This window comes from Pelophylax lessonae (assembly GCF_965119305.1).
Source record: "Pelophylax lessonae genome assembly, chromosome: 8".
In the NCBI taxonomy this organism is placed as follows: domain Eukaryota; kingdom Metazoa; phylum Chordata; class Amphibia; order Anura; family Ranidae; genus Pelophylax; species Pelophylax lessonae.
Genome location: NC_138775.1, coordinates 121433508 through 121460071, shown reverse-complemented (window position 1 = coordinate 121460071; position 26564 = coordinate 121433508). Strand labels below are relative to the sequence as shown.

The following is a 26564-nucleotide window of genomic DNA, read 5'->3' as shown; positions in this document are numbered from 1 at the left end:
TGCTGGCTTTGGCAGCTGCCGCTTGACATTGCATGCTGTTGCCTAATCTATCATCAACCAAGACTCCCAGATCCTTCTCCATTTTTGATTCCCCCAAGGGTTCCCCTCCTAACGTATATTGTGCTTTTATGTTTTTAGTCCCCAAGTGCAAAACCTTACACTTCTCCACGTTAAACCTCATTTGCCATGTCCGTGCCCACTCTGTAATTTTGTCCAGGTCATTCTGTAGGATATCTGCTTCATGCTGTGCAGTTATTGCTCTGGCCAATTTTGTGTCATCTGCAAAAACTGATATCGAACTACTGATCCCGACCTCAATGTTGTTTATGAATAAATTGAACAAGGTTGGTCCCAGGACTGAGCCCTGGGGCACCCCGCTTACTACCTCAGACCAGTCTGAGTATGCGCTGTTTATTACCACTCTTTGGACACGCCCTTTAAGCCAATTCCGTATCCAAGAGCAAACCCTGCTGTCGATACCTGCAGATCTTATTTTATAAATTAAGCGCTTGTGGGGAACTGTATCAAACGCCTTAGCGAAATCCAAGTACACCACATCCACTGGTCTCCCCCTATCTAGCTCACAGCTCACCTCCTCGTAAAATGTTAATAGATTGGTTTGACAAGAACGCCCATTTGTAAACCCGTGCTGATTACTGCTGATGATGTTGTTGTCTTTAGCAAACTCTACGATATAGTCCCTTATCATCCCCTCCAGAAGTTTACATACTATTGATGTCAAACTGACAGGCCTATAATTTCCCGGGATATGCCTCTGGCCCTTTTTGAATATCGGAATCACGTTAGCTTTCTTCCAATCCCCTGGTACATCTCCTGTCCTAATACTGTCAGCAAAGATCAGGAACAGTGGTCTGGATATAACCTTACTGAGTTCCTTGAGTACTCTCGGATGTACGCCATCCGGGCCTGGTGATTTGTTTGTGTTGAGTTTATCCAGCCTTTCCCTGATTTCACCCTCTGTTAGCCATAGTGGCAAGTCCTGTGCATTACTACTAACCAAACAGTCATGGTCAGTGTACCCCTCCGTTTCTTGTGTAAAGACTGACGAGAAAAAAGCATTCAGCACGGTTGCTTTTTCAGTGTCCTCTGTAACCATCCTCCCATCATTGTTAATTATGTGTGCAATATGCTCTGCCCTAGTTTTTTTGCTGTTGATATATTTAAAGAATTTCTTTGGGTTTTTTTTACTATCCTCCGCTATTTGTCTCTCAAAGTTGATTTTAGCCATCTTGATTTCTTGTTTACTTTTCTTATTTGCCTCCTTGTATTGCTCGAAAGCCGATACTGTGCCCTCTGTATATCAATTCTGTGCAAATGTCACAACAGAGGGGAACCCGGGGAAGTGAGGGTCCGACCGTCCTAAGGGGCCTACATCCACCCCAAAACCCGCCAAAGGGAGGGGGGGGGGGGACAGATTACTTACCATACCTGGAACAGGCAGGTGCCATCTCCTGACAGAACCCTTCTCCGCCGAAGGGGCTGTCAGCCAATAGGAACGCTGCGACTCAGGCCTAGACCTGGTCATATGCGACCTGGCGAGACGTTTAACTCGCAGGGCCAGTCCCAGTCCAGTGGGACTATGTTGCGGCCGACGTAGCACAGAGCTAGGGTCTGCGCGCGCTCAATATCCAGCTGGCGTGACCCCTGGATCTATATATCCAGCCCATTGCCCAGATCCGGCATAGTTGCTTGTAGATCTCACAGGAAAAAAATCTGGTGAAAAAACTATCTAGAAAAAAATGTTTGCCAGGAACAGAGATCCCAGCAAGGAACTAGGTCCTCACTCCTGACTAGGCAAATTAAAACTGACATCCCATAGCAGAGAGAAGGGATATACCCCCCGAGACTGCCCATAGGCGTAGCCAGAACTTTTTTTCTGCCTAGTGTCCTACTCCTGTAGGGGGCAGTATAAACCCTACTGTTATGAAGAACAGAGACTGCGTCCGTCAAAGAACGATAGAGAACCCAACAGATTCCTCCATTCACATCAAACGATGTGGATGAAGAAATCTCTGCTAGAAAGTGTGTGGTATGCTCACCATTGAGAATACCATGTCCAGCAGAGCATCATTTCTAGTTGGAGCTTCTATAAACTGCCATAAAATTGTCTTGTAAAAGTTTTACATATTTCATTTCCACTTTTATTGTTCCAGCAGTGTCATTACTCCAGTCAATTGCATAATAGGTAAAATCTCCTTACCAGACTTGTCTTACCTGTTATATTCTAATTCTCCCTCCTCCCCTCAATCCGAATATAAATACGATGACCCCCTTCTAACCATGTTTAGCATAAGGACTGTACTCCAATGAAAACTCACCCTGGTGCTCTAGAAACTCAATTCCATCCCTCTTGCACCAGGTCTTAAGTCATGCATTTAGTTCTCTAAGATCCACTGCCTTTCCTGTATTGCACATGGCACAGGCAACATTCCAGAGAACATAAACCTTGAAGGTTCTGTCCTTCAACTTACAGCCTAGTTAATTAGATTGTTGAGGATCCTCCACGTTCCATATATTTTGTCTTTGGTCCCAATATAAACCAGGACAGCTGGGTTATACCCAGCCCCTCCCAGTACTTGGTCTATCAGATTCACCACATGCTAAACTCTGGCACCAGGGAGACCGCAAACCATTAAGCTGAGGTGGCAATAAATAATTTCATCAGTGCTTCCGATTAAGGAATCCTCAATTACTACTAACTCTCTAGGCCTTTCTTAATTATAGATTATCAAAAACCTGTACTTAAGACAAAATATTAAATAATCACTAAGAAATTGGTTTAGCGCTGGTATAGGGATAGAGATTTTCTAATTTACCCTCACCCTACTAGATGGGCTGCTCTCCAGCTGTTAGGAGAGCAGTGACATCTAGGGATGGCACTTCTGAAACTGCTACCTGCTCAACTTAGCAAATTTGTTTTGGTGCTCAAACAGATGACTGACCTTCCTTTTATGTGAGTCCCTACCACTACCACCAAGTTAAGCCATCTTCCTAATTAATCATCCTTACTCCTCCACAACAACCCCGTGAGCAGAAGACTTCTTTCAAAATTGTCTGTTCCAATCAGTGTTTCAATTCACTTTTCCAAATTTTGAATGCAAATATTCAAACAGGCAATCTGCTCACACCTTTACAGCAGTATTCCCGCTGGAGCAGTTGCTCAGTTGTTGTATACATGTTGCACACGGTGCACTGAGCAAAAGCTTCACAAGTAACTCCACTTTTGTTGAGAAAAAAAACATTTCCCTCTGGGTTATTTATATACATTGCAGGGATTTTACAAAACTTTGTTGCAGATTCCCATCTTTTATTATTCTGAAGAAATAGCTGTCTGTGAAACGTGAACCTATATGGAAGTGGTTTTAGAATTATCCATCAGCTGCTGCACCTGCGGGGCTCAAGTGAGGGTCTGCATCCCTTTAGATGTGATTTTCCTTTGAAAGTATCTCACCAAAAATGTCATTTTTGTTGCAGGGGATGATCAAAATTGAATTTGTTTCTTAGTGCAGACTGGGATAATCAATCTAATCACAAAAGCAGGAAAGGCATATCTGAGGGGTGGGGGGGGGGGGGGGTTGTTCTGTACACCATCTGTGTACAGAATGCCTCCAGGTAGCCATATTGCATTGCATTTTACATTAGATTACAGGACTGCAGATTGAAAAGGAAAGGTCATTTTTAACATTCAATTACAATATTGTGTCGCAATTGTCTATGCCATTTTTTTTTTTAAATTGGTTCCCACGAAAGTGGAGTTACCCTTTCAGCCTTGCTAGCACGCAACATCCAAGTTACAATATTATTACTTACAGGAAATGACAGGGTGGATACTATGGGTAGATAATTCATTTGAATTTGGATTTTGTAGATTGCTCACTGGCTTGAGAAAGGTTTTTTTTGTCCATTTACAGCTTTCATTCCATTCGCATTGCTTGTTAGCTATATCTGCAGATATAGGCACACAGGTACACAGCACTTTATCAAAAATTCTACAACATCTAAAAAATTACACTAAACACATGCTGACCTTCATACCAGACCTTCCTTCATATTGAGCTTTGATTTCAAATCTTTCATTATCTTCTTTTTGGTCATTATCAGACTCCTCTTCACTGCTATTGAATAGCTTAGAAGTGCTTGGATTTGCTTTCTATAGAAAAAAATGTTTAAAGAAAGAATGAATGATACAACTATAGCAAAAATTATACAAAAAAATGCTGCCAGAAAGGTCTTACGTTGTGAGCAAACATGCTTTTTTTCTCACTGGTACTTGCTTTCTCCTCCTCATCACTTCCAGAATCAGAATTAAACACAAGATGCTGGCTCTTTTTTGAACACTTGGAGTCCTGATAAGACAATATATCAAGAAGCGAAGAATTAATCAGTTAATATAATAACTTTCAAGGAATATCCATAATGATTGAAATAGCCACATGGTGATAAAATAATAGCCCCAGTTCAAAAGATTATTTCCTGTGTATGGCTGGTTTTTCAATAAACACATTTTTCATAAGGATCATAACTTAAAGTGGTAATAAACACAAACCAAAAATGTAATTTATTGCAGCTTACCAATCATTAGATGTGGTGGCTGCATTAGCTGCATTCGTTTTCTATTTTAGACTTTTTTTCCCTCCGTTTTTACCTAGTGATCTAGCAAGTAGCACACCATGTATTAAAATGCACTCTGGATGAAGGAGAAACACCTTTGGACAGCAACACTGTCAGTCTGGGGGGAAAGGGAGTGTTAGATGTACTACCAGGTTTATATAATAAATTTAAGAAAAACTCCAGGTAAGACATTTTAACCCCTTTGCGCCTAAGGGTAAAACAAATGTTAATGCCCAAGCACCATTTTGGAACTTCGACATAGGTTTGTAAACTACTTTAGTGTATAGTATTTTTCAGGACAAATTGGGCTTTCATTTGGTGGTAATGTGGTAATGGATATCTCTTTTTTATTAGTCAAAGGAAAACTGGCTCAAACGAAAAAAAAAATATATATATACATATATATATATATATATTTTTTTAATTTAGCTGTATATTTTTTGTTACTATCATAACCTACCACCAAAGAACAACCCAAACTAAATTCTCCTGCTCTCGACGATGATAGTGATGCCACATGTGTATGTTATTTGTGGTGGTGCACCGAAATTTCGGCAACCAAAATTTTCGGCCGCAAAATGGGCCTATCCCATTTCGGTTGAAAACGGGTCATAGATGCCGAAAATGAATGGCCGCCGCAGCAGCAGCTTTCACTTTAACTTATATGGTACGTGACCGGCCACGGCCGGCTCTTGAGAGCCGCCGTTTGTACCTCCTCGTCTGCCCTGTGCTAGACTGGTGCTATAATCGTCAGCCACCTGGCATCTAGCAACCAGTGACGTCACGGTCCCGAGAGGAAAGTGAGGCTGAGAAGAGGACCCAGCACGCAGAGCGGAGGAGGATCTTCCTCGTCGTCCTCTGCACCTATTACTGACTCTCTGGCTCCACCCACCTTCTCCCTTCATCTTCTACTGTATGGCCGCTGCAGATAGGAAGGACAGGAGCAGAACCAGAGTCAACCTGCTATCTGTGGGGAGCAGTGAGTGACAACAGATTATGTGTTATGATGTTCATCATTGTTTCCCTATACTTAGCTACCCCCTGGCACTATACCTGTATAATACAGCTATGGGACAGGTATATAGTGCCAGGAGCATCTATATACAGGCTGTATACAGTCAAGATAAAGTTATTGGGTCCCTGAGGTTCCTTGTGTCATGAGAGCATGAGCTGGCAGCAGAGGAGGAGGATACATGATTTGATCTCTGCCAGGGTTCATGCTGGGACTTGTAGTCTTACATTTGATTAGTATGTAAGCTTTACCAATGCTCTGATTATATAGATTTCCAACTTCATATGGACTTTAATGGAGTTGGCAATGCAGTCACCAGACAGAGCATTGGTAAAGCTTACCAATCAAATGGAATGCATCTAGCCCTTACTGTTTTTCATATTATAGTTTTCTAGGACTATACTTTATTTGGATAATTGGTAAAAAAAAAATATATATATTATATATATATATATATTACATACACACACACACACATATATATATATATATATACACATATATACACACATATACACACACAGTGCCTTGCGAAAGTATTCGCCCCCCTTGAACTTTGCGACCTTTTGCCACATTTCAGGCTTCAAACAAAGATAAGTAAAGAATCAACAAGTGGGACACAATCATGAAGTGGAACGAAATGTATTGGATATTTCAAACTATTTTAACAAATAAACTGAAAAATTGGGAGTACAAAATTATTCAGCCCCCTTAATACTTTGTAGCGCCACCTTTTGCTGCGATTACAGCTGTAAGTCGCTTGGGGTATGTCTATCAGTTTTGCACATCGAGAGACTGAAATTTTTGCCCATTCCTCCTTGCAAAACAGCTCGAGCTCAGTGAGGTTGAATGGAGAGCGAACAGCAGTTTTCAGTTCTTTCCACAGATTCTCGATTGGATTCAGGTCTGGACTGACTTGGCCATTCTAACACCTGGATATGTTTATTTGTGAACCATTCCATTGTAGATTTTGCTTTATGTTTTGGATCATTGTTGGAAGACAAATCTCCGTCCCAGTCTCAGGTCTTTTGCAGACTCCCATCAGGTTTTCTTCCAGAAGGGTCCTGTATTTGGCTCCATCCATCTTCCCATCAATTTTAACCATCTTCCCTGTCCCTGCTGAAGAACAGCAGGCCCAAACCATGATGCTGCCACCACCATGTTTAACAGTGGGGATGGTGTGTTCAGGGTGATGAGCTGTGTTGCTTTTACGCCAAACATAATGTTTTGCATTGTTGCCAAAAGGTTCGATTTTGGTTTCATCTGACCAGAGCACCTTCTTCCACATGTTTGGTGTGTCTCCCAGGTGGCTTGTGGCAAACTTTAAACGACACTTTTTATAGATATCTTTAAGAAATGGCTTTCTTCTTGCCACTCTTCCATAAAGGCCAGATTTGTGCAGTAAACGACTGATTGTTGTCCTATGGACAGAGTCTCCCACCTCAGCTGTAGATCTCTGCAGTTCATCCAGAGTGATCATGGGCCTCTTGGCTGCATCTCTGATCAGTCTTCTCCTTGTATGAGCTGAAAGTTTAGAGGGACGGCCAGGTCTTCGTAGATTTGTAGTGGTCTGATACTCCTTCCATTTCAATATTATCACTTGCACAGTGCTCCTTGGGATGTTTAAAGCTTGGGAAATCTTTTTGTATCCAAATCTGGCTTTAAACTTCACAACACTATCTCGGACCTGCCTGGTGTGTTCCTTGTTCTTCATGATGCTCTCTGTGCTTTAAACGGACCTCAGACAATCACAGTGCAGGTGCATTTATACAGAGACTTGATTACACACAGGTGGATTCTATTTATCATCATTAGTCATTTAGGTCAACATTGGATCATTCAGAGATCCTCACTGAACTTCTGAAGAGAGTTTGCTGCACTGAAAGTAAAGGGGCTGAATAATTTTGCACGCCCAATTTTTCAGTTTTTTATTTGTTAACAAAGTTTGAAATATCCAATAAATTTCGTTCCACTTCATGATTGTGTCCCACTTGTTGTTGATTCTTCACAAAAAATTACAGTTTTATATCTTTATGTTCGAAGCCTGAAATGTGGCAAAAGGTCGCAAAGTTCAAGGGGGCCGAATACTTTCGCAAGGCACTGTGTATGTGTGTGTGTATATATTAAATATTATTTGCTACCTAGAACTGAAGAATGTATATTGATATTTAAATTAATATCAACAATATATTTTTCTTCAGGGCTATATAACAAACCGATTTAAAAGATTTTTATTTATATTGGTTTAAGTTATTCTCTGTCCAATTTTGGTGTTACAATACTTTCAATTAAAGTGTGGTTATTTCTTTTATTGGCTTGTAGTTTTTCATTTCAGATTCATTAAATTCAAGTCTAATATTAATAAAATGATAGAAAAAAAATATTTTAAAATCATTTGGGGGAAAAAAGTAATTTTCGGTTTTCGGCCAAGGGCATCCTGAATTCTCGGTTTCTGTTTCGGCCCAGAATTTTCATTTAGGTGCATCCCTAGTGGTTTGTGCTTGTAGTACAGCCCAGAAACAATAGTGCACATCTAGCTTTTATTTTTTTTATCCTATCTGAAAAACACAAACTAATTTCAATATTCTTTTTTTTTTTGTTTGTTTTAAATCCAGCTCAAAACATACTGACCATGACCTTTCACGCAAAGTCTCCATTCACACTAGTCCGACTTGTCAGGCGACTTGGTCAGCCTGACAAGTCACGCACCATCGCGTCCCATAGAGTAGTACAGGATCGGTTCTAATAGGAGCGACACAAGTCGCTCCGACTTAGAAAAAGAGACCTGTACTACTTCGGGGCAACCTGGAGCGACTTGCATAGACATTCATTTTATGAAGTCCGTGCAAGTCGTGCCGAAGTCGCGGTGCACGCGACTTCACAGGTCGCCCCCTAAGTCGGAGCGCCGTAGTGTGAACCAAGCCAAACACTTAGCTCCGGTTCACATTAGTGCGATCACGGAGATCGTATGTAATTCAGAGCGCACTGCTACTAAATTACATGCGATCTCATGTGCGGTGCAAATTTCAGCCATACACTTTGTATGGCTGAATTCGCACCGTATCCGCACTAAACTCGCACCTGACCCTTTTTTTTTATCCGCAGCAGAATCGGATCACATAGTGGTTCACACTAGTGCTATCCGATTCTGTGCTAACTTGCAGATCGCATTGCAATATGTGATCGCAACTGGGGGTGTCGTTAACTTTTAATTGACACCCCCTGCGTATCGCATATGGCAGTGTGAACTGCCAGGGATGAGGATGCGATGCGGGATCACGCTGCATATTCACAGTGTTACCGCATCGCACAAATGTGAACCGGGACTAACCCTGGCACTGACCTAAAAAAAAAAAAAAAAACCTTGATCTAGGTATTTCTGCTTTTTTTTTTATTTATACAGACACACTTGTATCTTTCCTCTTTATTCAGAGAGAAACACAGGGGTGAGATTCACAGCGATTGATCACCGAGACAGCCAATGAGAGGCTATCAGAGCGATCGCGAGACCATGTGAGACCCCCAATTCTGACAGTTCCCCACACACGGCTAGTATATAGTGCCTGGGCTTCCAGCCACCCTTGTTCTGAATTGAATGTAGGGGCATTAATATATTTCTGTCTTAGCAGCTTCATGCAACACAAGATTTTCTAATTCTAGTTTTAGTCTTAATAGCAGAGATCTAAGTAATAATGAGTCCCCTTATATGAGCTTTTAGGGCATGCCATACTACTACAGGCCTGGCTGTATCATGAATAAACTTCAATAATTCCACAATTACTTTTGGTATGGGACTAGATTCCGGAAACAGTTGCAGCCAAAAGGCTTTTACCTTCCATAACCTGAGCTTAGGAGTATGAGACATGATGATTTTAAACATTAAGAAGGGAATGATCAGATATATTTCCGAGGAGCATAAGCTACAGATGCACTCATTTGGATTGCAAACACATTCCTTAAACACATCTATCCGTGAGAGAGATTTGTAAGTTCTTGGTGTTGAGTTGATCACTTTAAGGTCAACACAAAGGACAAGGGGGCACTCTTACGTCTAGAGGAAAACAGATTTCATCTCCAAATACGGAAAAGTTTCTTCACCGTAAGAGCTGTGAAAAAGTGGAATGGACTCCCTCCAGAGGTGGTTCTGGCTTGCCCACTAGATTGCTTTAAAAAAGGCCTGGATTCTTTCCTGGGTGAACTTAATATAAGTGTAAGATGCGGACTAGCAAGAAAAGTATTTCACATTGGTATTTTGGTCTCTCCACACATCTCTGAAGCCTATTTTGTGAAGTTAACGATCGAAAGGGGTTGAGTAGTAGAGCCAGGCGTTGATGAAAATATATCCATCGCTTTGTCTAAGACATTGTTAAAATCTCCCATCACCCAGATAGAGATATTTGAGTTAGGGGCTATGAATTGTGTCAAGCATTTCAGGCTATCTAGAGAGAAGAGTGGAGGGACATAGATATTTGCAATGATACATAACAGACCTGCCAACTTACATAATTACAAAATGTGACGGCCTTGATAATCTACCAATGAGTGGAGCAGGTGGAAAGACACATTATTTGATATTACAGTGCTAACTCCTCTGGAATAAGCTGTGTAAATGGTGTGAAACTGGACTGGAAAGTTGCGGTGTTTACGTACAGATATAGAAGTGGTTTGTAAATGCGTTTCCTGCAAACGCACCACTACTGGATTGTGTGTTTTCAAGGTTGAGAAGAGAGCCAGCCGTTTTAATCCATCACTCAACACCCTAACATTCCATGATACTAGAGTAGATTTACTAGCCATTAAAATGAAGAAAATATAGCTTGCACAGAAAAAGACTAGCGAACAGTATATAACAAATATAGCCCAATAATTGTAAGGCAAATAAAGCATTTATGTCTCTAGACAGTCATCTATTGGACCCTGAGAGTTCCGCCTGATCATATCAAGCCAAGGGACATCCCAATCGGGTGCAGGTGTGATGGGCAGCAAACTTAGCCAAGAAAACTTACCATTAGTTAACCGGTAATGGTCTTTCGGAGGAGCCTTCCAGGACTGCCCAACATGAGATGATAGGCTCCTCCCCACAGGAAACACAATCCAAATCCAAATTGTTAAAAGGCCCCACCCTTCCCCCTGTTCCTCAGTTGTAAAAGAGTATCTTCCACAACCAATTCCAAGGGAAGTGTTCTCGTCATTTTATAGGTACTTACTACTCGGGGGGAGCCGAGGTGACCGGAGACTGTAGGGGTGTACCATCTGAACAGCGTCAAAGGACCCGGAGGGACTAAAGGAGGAACAGGGCGCGAGTAGGTCGCTGGGGGGGGGGTGGAGTCAGAAGGAACTGTGACTGACTGTTACGGTGCGGTGACTGGACTGTGACTATAGGTGTGCTGTGACAGTGCTGCGACTGAACTGCCACTGTAGCTGTACTGTGACTGTGCTGTGACTACTGCTGTACTGTAGCTGTACTGGGACTGTGACTGTAACTGACTGACTAGAACTGTGGGTGTAGAGTAGCATCTGCGAGTACCTAGCGGTACCCGAGCATCTGCGAGTACCTAGCGGTACCCGAGCATCTGCGAGTACCTAGCGGTACCCGAGCATCTGCGAGTACCTAGCGGTACCCGAGCATCTGCGAGTACCCGAGTGCGAGTATTGTGCGACTGACCGGGCTGCGCGTCTGAGGGCATTGTGCGCGTCTGAGGGCATTGTGCGCGTCTGAGGGCATTGTGCGCGTCTGAGGGCATTGTGCGCGCCTGTGGGCATTGTGCAACTGACCAGGCTGTATGATAGTGAGTGTTGTGCGACTAAGTGTCAAGTGAGTAGCGGAGTACCAGAGGGTGAGAAGGTAGAGTTAGGAAGCTAGGAAACAGCCACACAGGACAGACTTTAATTACTGAATCCCGATTAGATTAGTAGGTACAGTGCCCGGCGGGTGTGGAGATGCGACTCGGTGTACATCTTGTGATATGTATGCGTTCCTCGATCATGCGATCAAGGGCTAATACAAATGCGTAAAATGTAAGCACGTTGCTTCCCTGGAAGCACAAGTCCTGAATCTAGGGAGGCAGCTGGCAACACTGAGCCGAATGTCCATACCGAAGGAGAGCTGGGATCGTACCAGTTAGGCGCAGGCAGGGGCCTGCACAGAGGTGGGCGGAGTAATGGAGGTGCAGGCATCAGAGCAGAGTAGAGGGGTGACGGTTAGGAGGGGTAAAAGGGGACAAGGCAAGGAGGCTGATCCTGGGCTGGAACCCCCTTAACCACTTGCCGACCGCCTACGGCGGCGGTCAGCCCCTCACAGGCAAAGTGACGTAGGGCTACGTCACTAGCTTGTGAGGGTCTAGGGAGTGAGCGCGCGCCGCTGGAGGCGTGGTCACGGACCCCCCCGCGCGTGTGACCGGCAGACCCGATGTCCGCCGGCCACTCTGCGATCGGCGGGGGAGAGGGAGAAAGTCAGGCTTGTAAACAAGCTGCCTGTCATTCTCCCCTCTGTATGAGAGATGATCATACGGATCTACTATGTAGATCCGTTGATCACTCTGCATACAGCTGAAGCCACAGCCAATCACAGTAAGAATCACGCCTCTAGGGACACACAGCCCCTCCCTCTCAAATAAAGTTAACCCCTTCACTACCAGTGTATTTTTACAGTAACAGTGCATATATATAGCACTGATTACTGTAGAAATGTCACTGGTAACGCCAAAAGTGTAAAAAATGTCAGTCAAGGGTCCGATCTGTCCGCCGCAATGTCGCAGTACCGCAAAAAAAAAAAATCGCAGATCGCCGCCATTACGCGTTAAAAAAAAAAAAACAACAAAAATGACAAAAATCTTTCCCTTAGTTAGTAAACGCAATAACTTTTGCGCAAACCAATCAAAATACGCTTTTTGCGATTTTTTTTACCAAACATAGGTAGCATAAAACAAATTGGCCGAAAATGTTAATTAATTAACTTAATTAATTAATTTTGATTTTTACATTTTTTTGGGGGGGAATTTCATATAAAAAAAAGTGAAAAATATTGCTATTTTTGCAAAATTTAAGCTCTTTTTTTGTTTATAGCGCGTGATCAAAAAAATCGCACAGGTGATCAAATACCGCCAAAAGAAAGCTCTGTTTGTGGGAAAAAAAAGGACGCCAAATTCGTTTAGGTACAGCGTCGCACGACCGCGCAATTGTCCGTTAAAGTAACGCAGTGCCGAATCGCAAAATACCCCCTGGTCGTTTAGCAGCCAAATCCTCCGGGGCTTAAGTGGTTAATAGATATGCCCCGTTGCGTGATGTTGGGGAAACCAGTCAGGGACCAGCATTGCTGGAGCAGAGCGACGCCCCTAGCTCCCAGGGGAAGAACTCCTCCAGTGAGGCCGGGAGAAAGGGAAAGGAAAGACAGGTGCTGGTGGTAGGGGACTGAATTATTAGAAGGACAGACAGTGTAATCTGCCACGAAGACCGTGTGCGCCGAACAGTCTGTTTACCGGGCGCTCGGGTTCGGCACATCGCGGATCGGGTGAACAGATTACTGGGTGGGGCTGGGGAAGACCCAGCTGTCATGGTACACGTGGGTACCAATGATATAGGCAGAGGAAGATGGAGAGTCCTAAACGATTTCAGGGACTTAGGAGCTAAGTTGAGGACTAGGACCTCCAAGATAGTATTTTCAGAAATACTACCTGTACCTCGAGCCACACCAGAGAGGCAGCGGGAGATTAGGAAAGTTAACAAGTGGCTGAGGAGCTGGTGTAGTAAGGAGGGTTTTGGGTTCTTGGAGAACTGGGCCGACTTTTCAGTCGGCCACGGCTCTTTGGTAGGGATGGATTGCACCTAAATGGGGAGGGTGCAACCGTACTGGGTGAGAAGATGGCCGAAAAGTTAGAGGCGCTTTTAAACTAGGTGATGGGGGGAGGGTACAGATGTAGAATTAGCCAGTGGAAAGCAAGATTCTGAGGGCACAAATGGGGACATTAGCAGTAGGGTGTTCGGAGCTCCTAAACCCAGGGTGGGTATGGGGAAAAATCACAACAGCAGCCTAAAAACATCAAATGAGGATATATGTAAAACGGCCAAAATTACGAGGTTTGAATACCAATGCCAGAAGCCTGGCCAACAAGATGGGAGAGCTGGAGCTGCTGATGTTTGAGGAGGACTTAGATTTTGTGGGAATAACTGAAACTTGGTTCGACAGCTCTCATAACTGGATGGCGACCATTCAGGGGTATTCCCTTTATCGCAGAGATAGAGAAGGTAAAAAAGGGGGAGGGGTATGTCTGTATATTAAGAACAGTGTACAGGTAAATATGAGGGATGATAATAATGGAGCTATGGACGAGGCAGAATCCCTATGGGTAGAACTTCAAAGGGAAGGCACTGTGGGGAAGGTAATATTGGGCGTATGCTATAGGCCCCCCAACCAGAGGGAGGAGGAGGGCCTCCTTATACAGATAGGATTGGCAGCAAGGATGGGAAATATCATAATGGGGGATTTTAATTATCCAGATATAGACTGGGCAGAAGGAACCGCGCATTCAGCCAAGGCTCGGCAGTTCCTAAATGTTTTGCAGGACAATTTCATGGGTCAGATGGTGAATGCCCCGACAAGAAACAATGCGGTACTTGACCTACTGATTACCAACAATACAGACCTGCTCATGGATATAGAAATATGGGACAACTTAGGAAACCGTTTCAGTATTAATTGTAGTAATAGGAAACACAAGGGCAATATAAAGTGCCTTGCGAAAGTATTCGGCCCCCTTGAACTTTTCAACCTTTTTGCCACATTTCAGGCTTCAAACAAAGATATAAAACTGTAATTTTTTGGTGAAGAATCAAAAACAAGTGGGACACAATCATGAAGTGGAACGAAATTTATTGGATATTTCAAACTTTGTTAAATAAAAAACTGAAAAATTGGGCGTGCAAAATTATTCAGCCCCTTTACTTTCAGTGCAGCAAACTCTCTCCAGAAGTTCAGTGAGGATCTCTGAATGATCCAATATTGACCTAAATGACTAATGATGATAAATAGAATCCACCTGTGTGTAATCAAGTCTCCGTATAAATGCACCTGCACTGTGATAGTCTCAGAGGTCCGTTTAAAGCGCAGAGAGCATCATGAAGAACAAGGAACACACCAGGCAGGTCCGAGATACTGTTGTAGAGAAGTTTAAAGCCGGATTTGGATACAAAAATATTTCCCAAGCTTTAAACATCCCAAGGAGCACTGTGCAAGCGATAATATTGAAATGGGAGTATCAGACCACTGCAAATCTACGAAGACCTGGCCGTCCCTCTAAACTTTCAGCTCATACAAGGAGAAGACTGATCAGAGATGCAGCCAAGAGGCCCATGATCACTCTGGATGAACTGCAGAGATCTACAGCTGAGGTGGGAGACTCTGTCCATAGGACAACAATCAGTCGTTTACTGCACAAATCTGGCCTTTATGGAAGAGTGGCAAGAAGAAAGCCATTTCTTAAAGATATCCATAAAAAGTGTAGTTTAAAGTTTGCCACAAGCTACCTGGGAGACACACCAAACATGTGGAAGAAGGTGCTCTGGTCAGATGAAACCAAAATCGAACTTTTTGGCAACAATGCAAATTGTTATGTTTTGCGTAAAAGCAACACAGCTCATCACCCTGAACACACCATCCCCACTGTCAAACATGGTGGTGGCAGCATCATGGCTTGGGCCTGCTTTTCTTCAGCAGGGACAGGGAAGATGGTTAAAATTGATGGGAAGATGGTTAAAATTGATGGGAAGATGGATGGAGCTAAATACAGGACCATTCTGGAAGAAAACCTGATGGAGTCTGCAAAAGACCTGAGACTGGGACGGAGATTTGTCTTCCAACAAGACAATGATTAAAAACAATGCAAATTCTACAATGGAATGGTTCACAAACAAACATATCCAGGTGTTAGAATGGCCATGTCAAAGTCCAGACCTGAATCCAATCGAGAATCTGTGGAAAGAACTGAAAACTGCTGTTCACAAACGCTCTCCATCCAACCTCACTGAGCTCGAGCTGTTTTGCAAGGAGGAATGGGCAAAAATTTCAGTCTCTCGATGTGCAAAACTGATAGAGACATACCCCAAGCGACTTACAGCTGTAATCGCAGCAAAAGGTGACGCTACAAAGTATTAACTTAAGGGGGCTGAATAATTTTGCACGCCCAATTTTTCAGTTTTTTATTTGTTAAAAAGTTTGAGATATCCAACAAATTTCGTTCCACTTCATGATTGTGTCCCACTTGTTGATTCTTCACAAAAAAATTACAGTTTTATATCTTTATGTTTGAAGCCTGAAATGTGGCAAAAGGTCAAAAAGTTCAAGGGGGCTGAATACTTTCGCAAGGCACCGTTAGGACACTCAATTTCAAAAGAGCCAATTTCCCAAAACTGCGCTCTCTGCTAGAAAATATCAAATGGGATAGAACCCTGGGAACAAAAAACACGGAGGAAAAATGGGAATTCTTCAAAAGCATACTTAAAGGGATTGACCAGTGCATTCCAAAGGGAAATACATTTAAAAGAGCAAAACTAAACCCTGGGTGGCTAAACTCCAACATAAAAATGCATATTAATGCTAAAGGAAAGGCCTTCAAAAAATACAAGGCTGAGGGGTCATTGGCAGAATTCAAGCATAACAAAGAGTGTAATAAGAAATGTAAAGACGAAATCAGGGCAGCTAAAATAGAACACGAGAGACATATAGCGGGAGTAAAAAGAACCCCAAGAAATTCTTTAAGTATATAAACAGTAAGAAAGCGAGGCCAGAACACATTGGCCCCATAAAAGACGATAAGAGAGTTTTGGCCACAGAGGACAGGGAAAAGGCGGTAATGTTCAATAATTTCTTCTCTTCAGTCTTCACAAAAGAATTGGGGGGCTACACTAACCCAGCTTGTAAGGCCAAACTAAACAACACACCTCAGGAAGTACCGCCATAGCGTACAGAAGATAGACTTTAAACAAGGTTTGGTGCCTCAAACCAAGGGGGTGGGATTTTCAGGGCTCATTGAAATAGAATATTGGTAGTTTATTGGAGAAAAACATAAGTAATAAACAATACTTTGATTGTGTGTATGGGTTATAGACCCATAAGTGGTGGTGAAATCAGATAAGAAGGGTGACAAGGTGATGTGGTGACAAAAAATATCTCTCCGTCAGTCCTTGCTTTGCATACAGCATGGGGTCTGTTGAGAGAGGATATCTAGGATTCCTACGCGTTTCGGCATACATAATACACTGCCTTTATCAAGGAAAAATTGTCCACCATATCTGGAAAATATAGTAGAGAATCATATTACAATATGCAGACTATGGGCATTTTCCATTGTTGCATAAAAGTTTAAATATACACACACATACATGGAACATAAATGTCTGCTCCTGGAACCTTGCGTCTGATCTCCTAAGTTTATCACACAGGAGTTGAGAAGGATGCTGCCTCTATAGTATATAACAAGGGATGTTTGTTAGTTTGTTTAGATGTGTTTGATATGTATCAAGAGAGTGTGTGTTAGAAACGACTTACAAAGAAGTAGTTGCTTGAACGCACCAGTGGGGGATGAGTCCCGATGGTTTCTGGTTTGTCCTAAATATTTGAAGTAGTGTAAATATATATCAAACAGCACATCTAGAATGGTTGAAAATTTCCCTTTAATTTGGTAAGTATTTGAATCTAGTTTTGGTACTTACAATTGTTGTAGTTCTTGATATACAACAGTAGGGGGTAGTCCCGGTCAGTATTCCGGTTTGCCCTGGTGGTGATACACATTTGAGAGTGAGCTCAAAGTAAAGAGGCATCCAATCCCTTAAGAAAGGCCAACAATGCATAAATATAGCATTGTGGTCTTTGAGGTAACTCACTGTTGGTGTTATGGTGGTCAGAGCTGGGTGTTCTGAGGCAGCGGGTCCCGGGCGTCCATCACGTTCCCTCTGCTGGAGGGAAGTGGCGCCCTGTTTCAATCCCCCGGCTATTTATGTCCGCTCGCGCATGCGCAGTGTGCGCATCGGAGCATCACGCAGCAAACCCGGCTTCCGGGTGTGCGTGTCGGCATGACGTGCGTCAGACCAGGCTGCGCGCGCACCCTGTTCGTGATCTTAGGGGAGATGTTCCATAGCCGCCGACACAGATAGATGTCCCCTGCTGAGGGGTCATTCCGGGGGATGTGATCCTCCGGTTCTCTGTAAACCCCTGGAAGATAGACTTAGAACTAAACTAGAGAAACTTATAAATAAATCACCAGGACCGGATGACTTGCACCCGAGGGTTCTTAAAGAGCTCAGCCAGGTGATTGCTGGACCATTATTCTTCATCTTTAAGGATAGTTTACAGACTGAGATAGGGTGCCAGCTGATTGGAAAAAAGCCAACGTGGTACCAATATTTAAAAAGGGGCCGAGATATATCCCGGGTAACTATAGGCTGGTCAGCCTAACATCAGTAGTCTGCAAGATTTTGGAGGGGATGTTAAGGGACCACATACAAGACTTTAGTAATGAAAACGGTATTAGTAGTAATCAGCATGGATTCATGAAAAATCATTCTTGCCAAACCAATCTATTAACCTTCTATGATGAAGTGAGCTGCCACCTAGATAAAGGCAAGCCTGTGGATGTGGTGTACCTGGACTTCGCAAAGGCCTTTGACACCGTTCCCCACAAACGCTTACTGTTCAAACTAAGGAAGGTAGGTATGGACCATAAGGTGAGTACCTGGATAGAGAACTGGCTCCAGGGGGGGGATTGTGGGGGGATATGATATCAATGTACAAATATTGTACTGGCAACCCTAGCATATGGAAAAACCTATTCAGAGAAAGGGAATACAATAAGACACATGGCCACTCACTAAAACTAGAGGAAAGGCGGTTTAACCTTAAAATACGCAGGGGGTTCTTCACTGTCAGAGCAGTAAGGATGTGGAATTCTCTTCCGCAAACAGACGTATCAGCAGGGAGCATTGATAGTTTCAAAAAACTATTAGATGGGCACCTTAAAGACCACAACATACAGGGGTATACAATGTACGGTTAACAGCAAACACACACACACATCATAGGTTGAACTGCATGGACTGGTGTCTTTTTTCAACCTCACTAACTATGCAACTATGTTTATATATATATATATATATATATATATATAATTTATATTAGGGCTGGGCGATTTTGCCTAAAAAAAAATCTTCGATTTTTAAAGAAAAATTCGAGTTTCGATTCGATTTTCGATTCGTTTTTCAATGCACTTAAAAAATGACTGCAGACATCAGATATAGTGTCAAAAGTGCAACTTTATAAAGTGCTTGTAGACTGTCTTGCTGAAGAAAGCATAGTAGAGTTCTATTGGAGTGAGTAGTAAATAGAGTGCTTGTTGACTGTCCTAAGCAATGTAGAATGTTTGTTGACGGTCTTGCTGGAGAGAGCAGTATAGAATTCTATTGGAGAGAGCAGTAGAGAGAGTCTTTAGACCGACTTTGTGGAGTGAGCAGAATACAGTTCTTAGTGACTGTCCTGCTAGAGAGACTGGACTGATTATTCCAATCAGAAGGCAGAAGAAACTGATGATTTATGAAGGCCTTGTATGGCCACCATAAGGGCTTCTTTACACTAGCTAGAGGCAAGGACTCCTCTGAAAAGTGATCTGTACTTTTTAGAAGTGTTGAATAGGCAGTGAGGCGATAGGATGCCTTTTTTTATCCCCTAAATGTCACACTCCTGTGTCCCGCACACACTGCATTGGACATGAATGGGTCTCGAATTCCTGGCAGCAGCAAAGGTCAAACACGACAGTAGGTAATTCCTGGTGTGACCGCAAAACACTGCGACTGCAGCATATGTACACCCTCCCCAGCGACTGCAGCTAAAAGGGGAGCGGTACAAACCTGGCTTAACAACGTGATTTTACTGCACCCCTCCCTGTAAACAAGACTGCGTGTTATATCAGAGCAAACCTGAACAATCCATTCAGTCTGCATCCAATCAGTCACACCCACTACACAGCCAAAGGGAGATACAAAGGAGATTGTACTGTGTATAGCAGATACAGTCTATACAATCTGATTGTACAATCTCTCTTAGATCATCCAACACCAGGCACAAGGACCTGCCTGACTGTATAGAGATGGATAGGCCAGGTCCTCATATATTATACAGATTCAGTAGATCTGAAATTTGATTGTACAATCAAATTGTGACAGGTGGGGTGACCCTACGGAGACTCGGTAGATCTGAGGTTGCCTGTACGCATTGGGTGACCCTACAGGAGACTGTACAGAGTCTATACAATCTGATTGTAATGTGTGTGGGGTGACCCTACAGGGGACTGTACAGAGTCTATACAATCTGATTGTAATGTGTGTGGGGTGACCCTACAGGGGACTGTACAGAGTCCATACAATCTGATAGTACGTAACTATTTTTTTTTTCAAAAATTTGAGTTTTTCCAAAAATAGTTTTTTCTGCCTTGTACAGCCAGCCCCGCGTAACTACACACACCCTGGGCCTGCCCTTGGCTCCAGTCCAGCCAGCTCCTAGTCCACAGGAACAGAACTCCAGTCCCCAGTAACGTTTAGTTTGAAACGTTTTTTTTTTTTTTTTAAACTCAAGTTTTTTGTACAATACTAGCCACCGAACTCCCCACCGCCGCGCCTGGATGTGACGTCAGCTGCGGGGCGGGCGGTGCTTCTGTACAGGCCGGGGCTGCGGCGCGCTGTGATAGGTACAGTCTCCCCGGCCTGGATGTGACGTCAGCTGCGGGGCGGGCGGTGCGTCTGTACAGGCTGGGGCTCACTGTGATAGGCTATGAACTGTGTAAATAATAAAAGCCTACCAGCTCTATTTTAAGGTGTATTTGGTATCTTCTGATGAATGCTGTTGTAAACCACACTGTCTTCGCTTTATAGGAAACTTTTCATGACCTAACTAGGTAGGCTGTCATTGCTAACCTCTGAGAATGCTAATTGCCTGGCCATCATGCTGTTTTGGCTTCACTGCTTTTTGACTTGCTGACTTGGCCTAAGTAAAGAGATATATGAATTCTGACTTAAATTGGCTGCGTATTTAAAACCAAACTCAGGGTTTTGTGTAATATGTTCCCCCTAAAAAAATTCAAAAAAAGCAGCTCTGGTTGCAATACTCAAATTCAAGTTCAGGCTGGACCTGTCCCCCTGCAGTACTACTTTTATGCCACAAGATGTCCCCAGTCTTTTGGGTTGAATGACTCCCAGCCTCACTCAGCTCTGAATACCGATAGGCTATCACAGCGCGCCGCAGCCCCGGCCTGTACAGACGCACCACCCGCCCCGCAGCTGACGTCACATCCAGGCCGGGCAGACTGTACTATCACAGCGAGCCGCAGGACCGGCCTGTACAGACGCACCGCCCGCCCCGCAGCTGAAGTCACATCCAGGCGCGCGGTGGGGAGTTCGGTGGCTATTATTGTACAAAAAACTCGAGTTTAACAAAAAAGAAACGTTTCAAACCAAAAAAACGCCCAGCCCTAATTATATATATATATATATATATATATATATATATATATATATATATATATATATATACAGTTACCATACCCTTTTAACAGAGCGGGAAAAGGCCGGCCGTCCTGGAAGGCTCGTCAGAAAGACCGTTACCGGTTAACGGTAAGTTTTTTCTCCTCGCCTTCCAGGACGGCCCAACATGAGAGGATAATAGATTACCGATAGGCCTACTTTAGGGTGGGACCGCTGCCTGTAGGACCTTTTGGCCAAAGGCTAGGTCTTGTTGAGACAGTACTTTTACACGGTCACATTTCAGGACCGTGCCATGTCTGGACCAGGTGGCCGTATTGCGGATCCGTTCTCTGGATGCTCCAGCTTTTTGTTTCCAGGGCTTCTTGCTGAGTTGTGCTTTTAGCTTTGTTGGTGCCTTAGCACCTGAAAACTTCATAAGACGTGTTAATGGTTTATCTTATCCGCCTAGGGAATGAAGGTTTTGAGGCCCGCAGTCCTATTGGTCCAGAGTAGAGGGATCAGCGGATGATTCGATTTCCCAAAATCCCTGGTCCTCTGTAAGTAAGTGAGGAGGTGGCTCCTCACATCTAATAAGTGAAATTTTATTTCTTTTATATTCTTAGGGTTACATCCAAGAATGGAAAAACTGAATTTTTGTAAAATCTTACCTGTAAAATTCCTTTCTCTGAGTCCTCCGACAGTCGCCGCCACTTCATATTCGTCACTATGGGGTTAATAAACTTTGCTCTGTAGGAGTAGCTAGGCAACAGAATATGTCAATATTAAAGCTTTTAACATATCCCACCCCCAGGGGGTGGTCCCCTCAGTCAATAACCTCCTACTTCCTGTATCCATACCTCAGTTTCAGTGGAATAGCAGTAGAGTAAACAACCAAACCCCAAAAGAGGGGCGGGGGCGGTGACTGTCGGAGGACTCAGAGAAAGGAATTTTACAGGTAAGATTTTACAAAAATTCCGTTTTCTCTTACGTCCTCCGACAGTCGCCGCCACTTCATATTCGTCACTATGGGGACGTCCCAAAGCAGTGCAAACATGAGGGGTGGGAAACGCAGCCGCGCCTAAGGCAACGCCGTCTCCACATCAGAGAAAGGAACCTTACCAAAGGAAGGAAACCAGCTGGGTAGCATGAAAAAAACTTGCTCAACAGGAGCAACAACCCAGGAAAAAAGCAAATAACCTAGGGATAAAAATATATCCCAAACAGCCAAGGGCCCAAAACAAGGGACCCTAAAGAACTGCCGCACTAAGAACCTTGCGGCCAAAGGAAGCATCTGCCGATGCCTGAACATCCACCTTGTAGAACTTTGAGAAGGTGTGAACGGACGACCAAGTCGCCGCCTTACACACCTGGGCCACAGAAGCCCGATGGTGACAGGCCCAGGACGTACTCAGAGATCTGGTAGAGTGCGCCTTCACAGGCATAGGAGGAACTTTTCCCTTCAAAGCATATGCCTGTTCAATGGTCTGTCTGATCCATTTGGCGATGGTAGAAGCCGACGCCGCTATGTCCTTCCGAGGACCCTCTGGAAGAACAAATAAGGAATCTGACTTGCGAAAAGATTCACTCGATTTCAGGTAAACCCTGATCGCCCGAACAACATCCATTTAGTGTAAATCCACCTCCTTCGGATGTGTGGGCTTCGCACAGAGCGAAGGCAAGACAATGTCCTCATTGAGGTGAAATTCCGAAATCCTCTTCGGAAGAAAAGAAAGGTTAGGTCGCAAGACCACCTTATCCAAGTGAACGACCAGATACGGAGACCTGCAGGACAAAGCAGCCAGCTCCGACACCCTGTGAGCCGAAGTGATCGCCACCAAAAAGGTGACCTTTTTGGACAACATAGCCAACGAGATCCTCCTGATCTGTTCAAAAGGAGCATGTTGTAACACGGACAGAACAAGATTCAAGTCCCAAGGAGGCAGAGGTTCCCTCCTAGGAGGGACCAGATGTCGCACCCCTTGAACAAAAGTGCTAACCAAGGAGTTAGACGCCACAGGACGTTGAAAAAGAACGGCCAATGCAGATACCTGACCCTTGATCGTAGCCAGCGCCAAACGCTGGTCAACACCCGTTTGAAGGAAGGACAACACCCTAGACACCGAGTACGTGCGAGGTGAATACCCCCTGGACTCACACCAGGCAAAATAGGCCTTCCAAGTACGGTAATAGACCTTCCCCGAGGAAGACTTCCTCGCGTTGATCAAGGTGTGAATGACCTCAGGGGAGAGGCCCCTATCCTTCAGGACCTTGGTTTCAACAGCCAGGCCGTCAAAGCCAGCGACTGTAAAGCAGGATGGAATATCGGTCCTTGAGACAGGAGATCCTCTCGAAGAGGCAGACGCCACGGCGCGTCGATCGCCAGATTTACGAGGTCCGCGTACCAGGACCGGCGAGGCCAGTCCGGTGCCACAAGAATCACCGCGTGCGGTTCCGAGTTTAACCTGCGAAGGAACCTGGACAGCAGTTGAATCGGTGGAAATGCGTACATCAGTCGGTACTGATGCCACAGAGCTACCAACGCGTCTGACGCGTCTGCCCGAGGATCGCGCGTCCTTGCCACGAACCTTCCCACCTTGTTGTTCAGACGAGACGCGAACAGGTACACCTCCGGAAGACCCCACTTCGCGCACAACATCTGGAAGACATCCGGGTGAAGGGACCATTCCCCCTGGTCCAGGGTCTGGCGACTCAGATAATCCGCCTGCCAGTTCTCCACCCCCGGAATGTGAACCGCTGTTATTGCCGGGACGTGCGTCTCGGCCCACGACAGAATGTCGGCCACCTCCCGAGCCGCTCGGGCACTCCTGGTGCCCCCTTGGTGGTTGATGTAGGCCACCGCTGTGGCATTTTCTGTCTGCACCCGAACTGGACGGCCCCGCAGCCTGTCCGTCCAACGTCGAAGGCAGAGATTTATCGCTCGCAATTCCAGAATGTTGATCGGGAGGGAGGTTTCCTCCTCCGACCAAGTTCCCTGGGCGGACAGAACGCCCAGAACACCACCCCAGCCCGACAGGCTGGCATCCGTGGTGATCACCGTCCATGAGAGAGGACGAAAAGACTTGCCCCCCCGACACCGTTGGGGACTGGAGCCACCACAGAAGATCCCTTCTGGTGCGATGACTTAATGAAATCTGGAGTTCCAGAGATTGCGGTCGCCCGTCCCACCTGGACAGGATCTCCGCTTGGAGACCCCGCGTGTGAAACTGGGCGAAGGGAATCGCCTCGAAGGCCGAGACCATCAATCCCAGGCTCTGCATGCACGTCCGGAGGGACGAGCACGGAACGTCCCGGAGGGACCTGACTTCCTCCTGAAGAGTCCTGAGTTTGTCGTCCGGTAGGAAGACCTTCGCCTGGACCGAGTCCAGGATCATTCCCAGGTAGGGAAGACGAACCGATGGACACAGCGTCGATTTTGGAAAATTTATCGTCCAACCAAACTTCTGAAGAGTCTGCGTCGTGACGGACAGGTCCTTCACCAGACCCTGGCTGGTCGCAGACCGAATCAGAATGTCGTCCAGATACCCCAGGACAGAGATGCCCTGGGATCTCAACAAAGCCAGAACCGGTGCAAGCACCTTGGTGAATACCCGTGGAGCCGAAGCGAGACCAGAAGGTAACGCCACAAATTGGTAGTGATCCTCCACAATGGCGAATCGAAGGTACCTCTGGTGACCCTCGAAAATCAGGATGTGAAGGTACGCATCCTTCAAGTCGATGGAGGCCATGAACTCCCCCGGAACCAGGGCAGCCACCACCAACCGCAGGGATTCCATGCAGAACTTGCGAACCCGCACAAAGCGGTTCAGAGCTTTCAAGTCCAGAATTGGACGTACCTTGCCCTCCTTCCTGGGCATGGTGAACAGATTGGAATAGAACCCCCGAAATCTGTCCCAATGAGGCACCGGAACCACCACTCCCTGAGCCCGCAGGTCCCGCACCGCCAGGTGCAGATCCCGCAAACGCTCCGGAGACAGTTGAAGATTTGAGGGAAAAAATCTGCTCTCCGGCCGAGAGAGAAACTCGATCTTGTAGCCAGACCGAACGATTTCCTGAACCCACCTGTCCCGAACACGGGCCAGCCAAGGTTGAAGAAAACCGAGCAAGCGTCCCCCCACCCCAGAACTGGGTGAGGGCGCCCCTTCAGGCCGCATTGTTATGGGCAGCGGATCCGGACTGGCCGGACTTCTGCTTACCTGTCCACGGCTTCTTTTGGGAGCCTTGACCTTTGAATGGCTTGCCCTTATAGTGCGACCCAAAGGCACGAAAGGACCCCTGAGAGGGCCGAAAAGAGGCATGCTTCTTACCTTGAGCGCCCTTAGCCTTGTGGGATTGGGGCAAGAGCGTGCTCTTACCACCCGTGATCCCCTTTATCAGTGTATCCAAGGACTCGCCAAAAAGGCGAGATCCATCATAGGGCAGATTGGATAAGGTCTTGCGCAAAGATTGGTCCACAGACCAACACTTCAACCAAACCAGGCGGCGAGACAACACCACCACACTGTGCGCACGTGCAGCCACCGGTACTATATCCAAGTCCGCATCACACAAATACATGACACCCTGATGGATTTGATCCACCATGGCCAACGTCGCCGGTGGGGCAGAATCAGCCACCAGGACGCGTCTAAGCACCTGCGTCCAATTCGCGACAGCCTGGGCTGCCATAAGTGAAGCAAAAAGAGCTTTTAGCATAGAGCCAGTAATAGAATAAGTATGACGAGCAAGAGACTCCAGTCTCCTGTCCGTGGCATCCCGGAACACCGGGGTATCCTCTGCAGAAACCGCAGTGGACTTATTCAAAACCGCTATCGCGTGATCCACCGGAGGTGGCACACACCAACGCTCATCAATAGCGGGCGTGAAAGGATAATGCAGCTTGAACCTACTTGGCACCGCAAAAGGCTTGCGTATATTGCGCCATTGTTCCTTAACAGCGCGCTGAAAATCATCAGTGCAGGGAAAAACCTGCAATGTCTTGCGCCTTTTCTGCATCCCATAAGCGGCCAGGGCAGCAGGAGGACAAGGTTCATCCTGTAAGCGCAGTGTCTGTTTGATAGAAGCAATCAATTCATCCATGAGTGCAAGCTCTTCAGACGAGCCAGGGGGAGAATTATCAACCCCTTCAAACTCTGCCTCCCCTTCAGACCCCACAAGATCCAGGAGATCCAGGGAGGGACGGGACCCCGATAAGGAGACCCCAGCTATGGCAGCCCCATCACCCTCACCCTCTGAATCAGAGGAAATTGAAACTCTGGGCCTTTTAGTGGATTGAGCAGCCACAAGCATTTGCACCTGAGCAGCAAGGTTAGCCACAACCGTAGCCAAATCACCCCCTGGGGGGGACACAGCAGTCCCTTGGCCTCCCACCAAGGTGGCAGGGAATTTGCTTTCCTGAGAA

The 26564-nt window shown here is 45.3% G+C and overlaps 1 protein-coding gene across 1 annotated transcript in view; it reads right to left on the bottom strand.

Annotated features, from left to right (window-relative positions):
* NOL8 (nucleolar protein 8) overlaps positions 1-26564 on the bottom strand; it is a 559501-nt gene that overhangs the window by 370264 nt on the left and 162673 nt on the right. The window contains exons 7-8 of the mRNA XM_082265109.1: positions 4257-4367; positions 4049-4171 (exon numbers count right to left, since the gene is read on the bottom strand). Of these exons, the coding sequence (XP_082121235.1) occupies positions 4049-4171; positions 4257-4367 (234 nt within the window). The remainder of the gene's footprint in view (positions 1-4048; positions 4172-4256; positions 4368-26564) is intronic.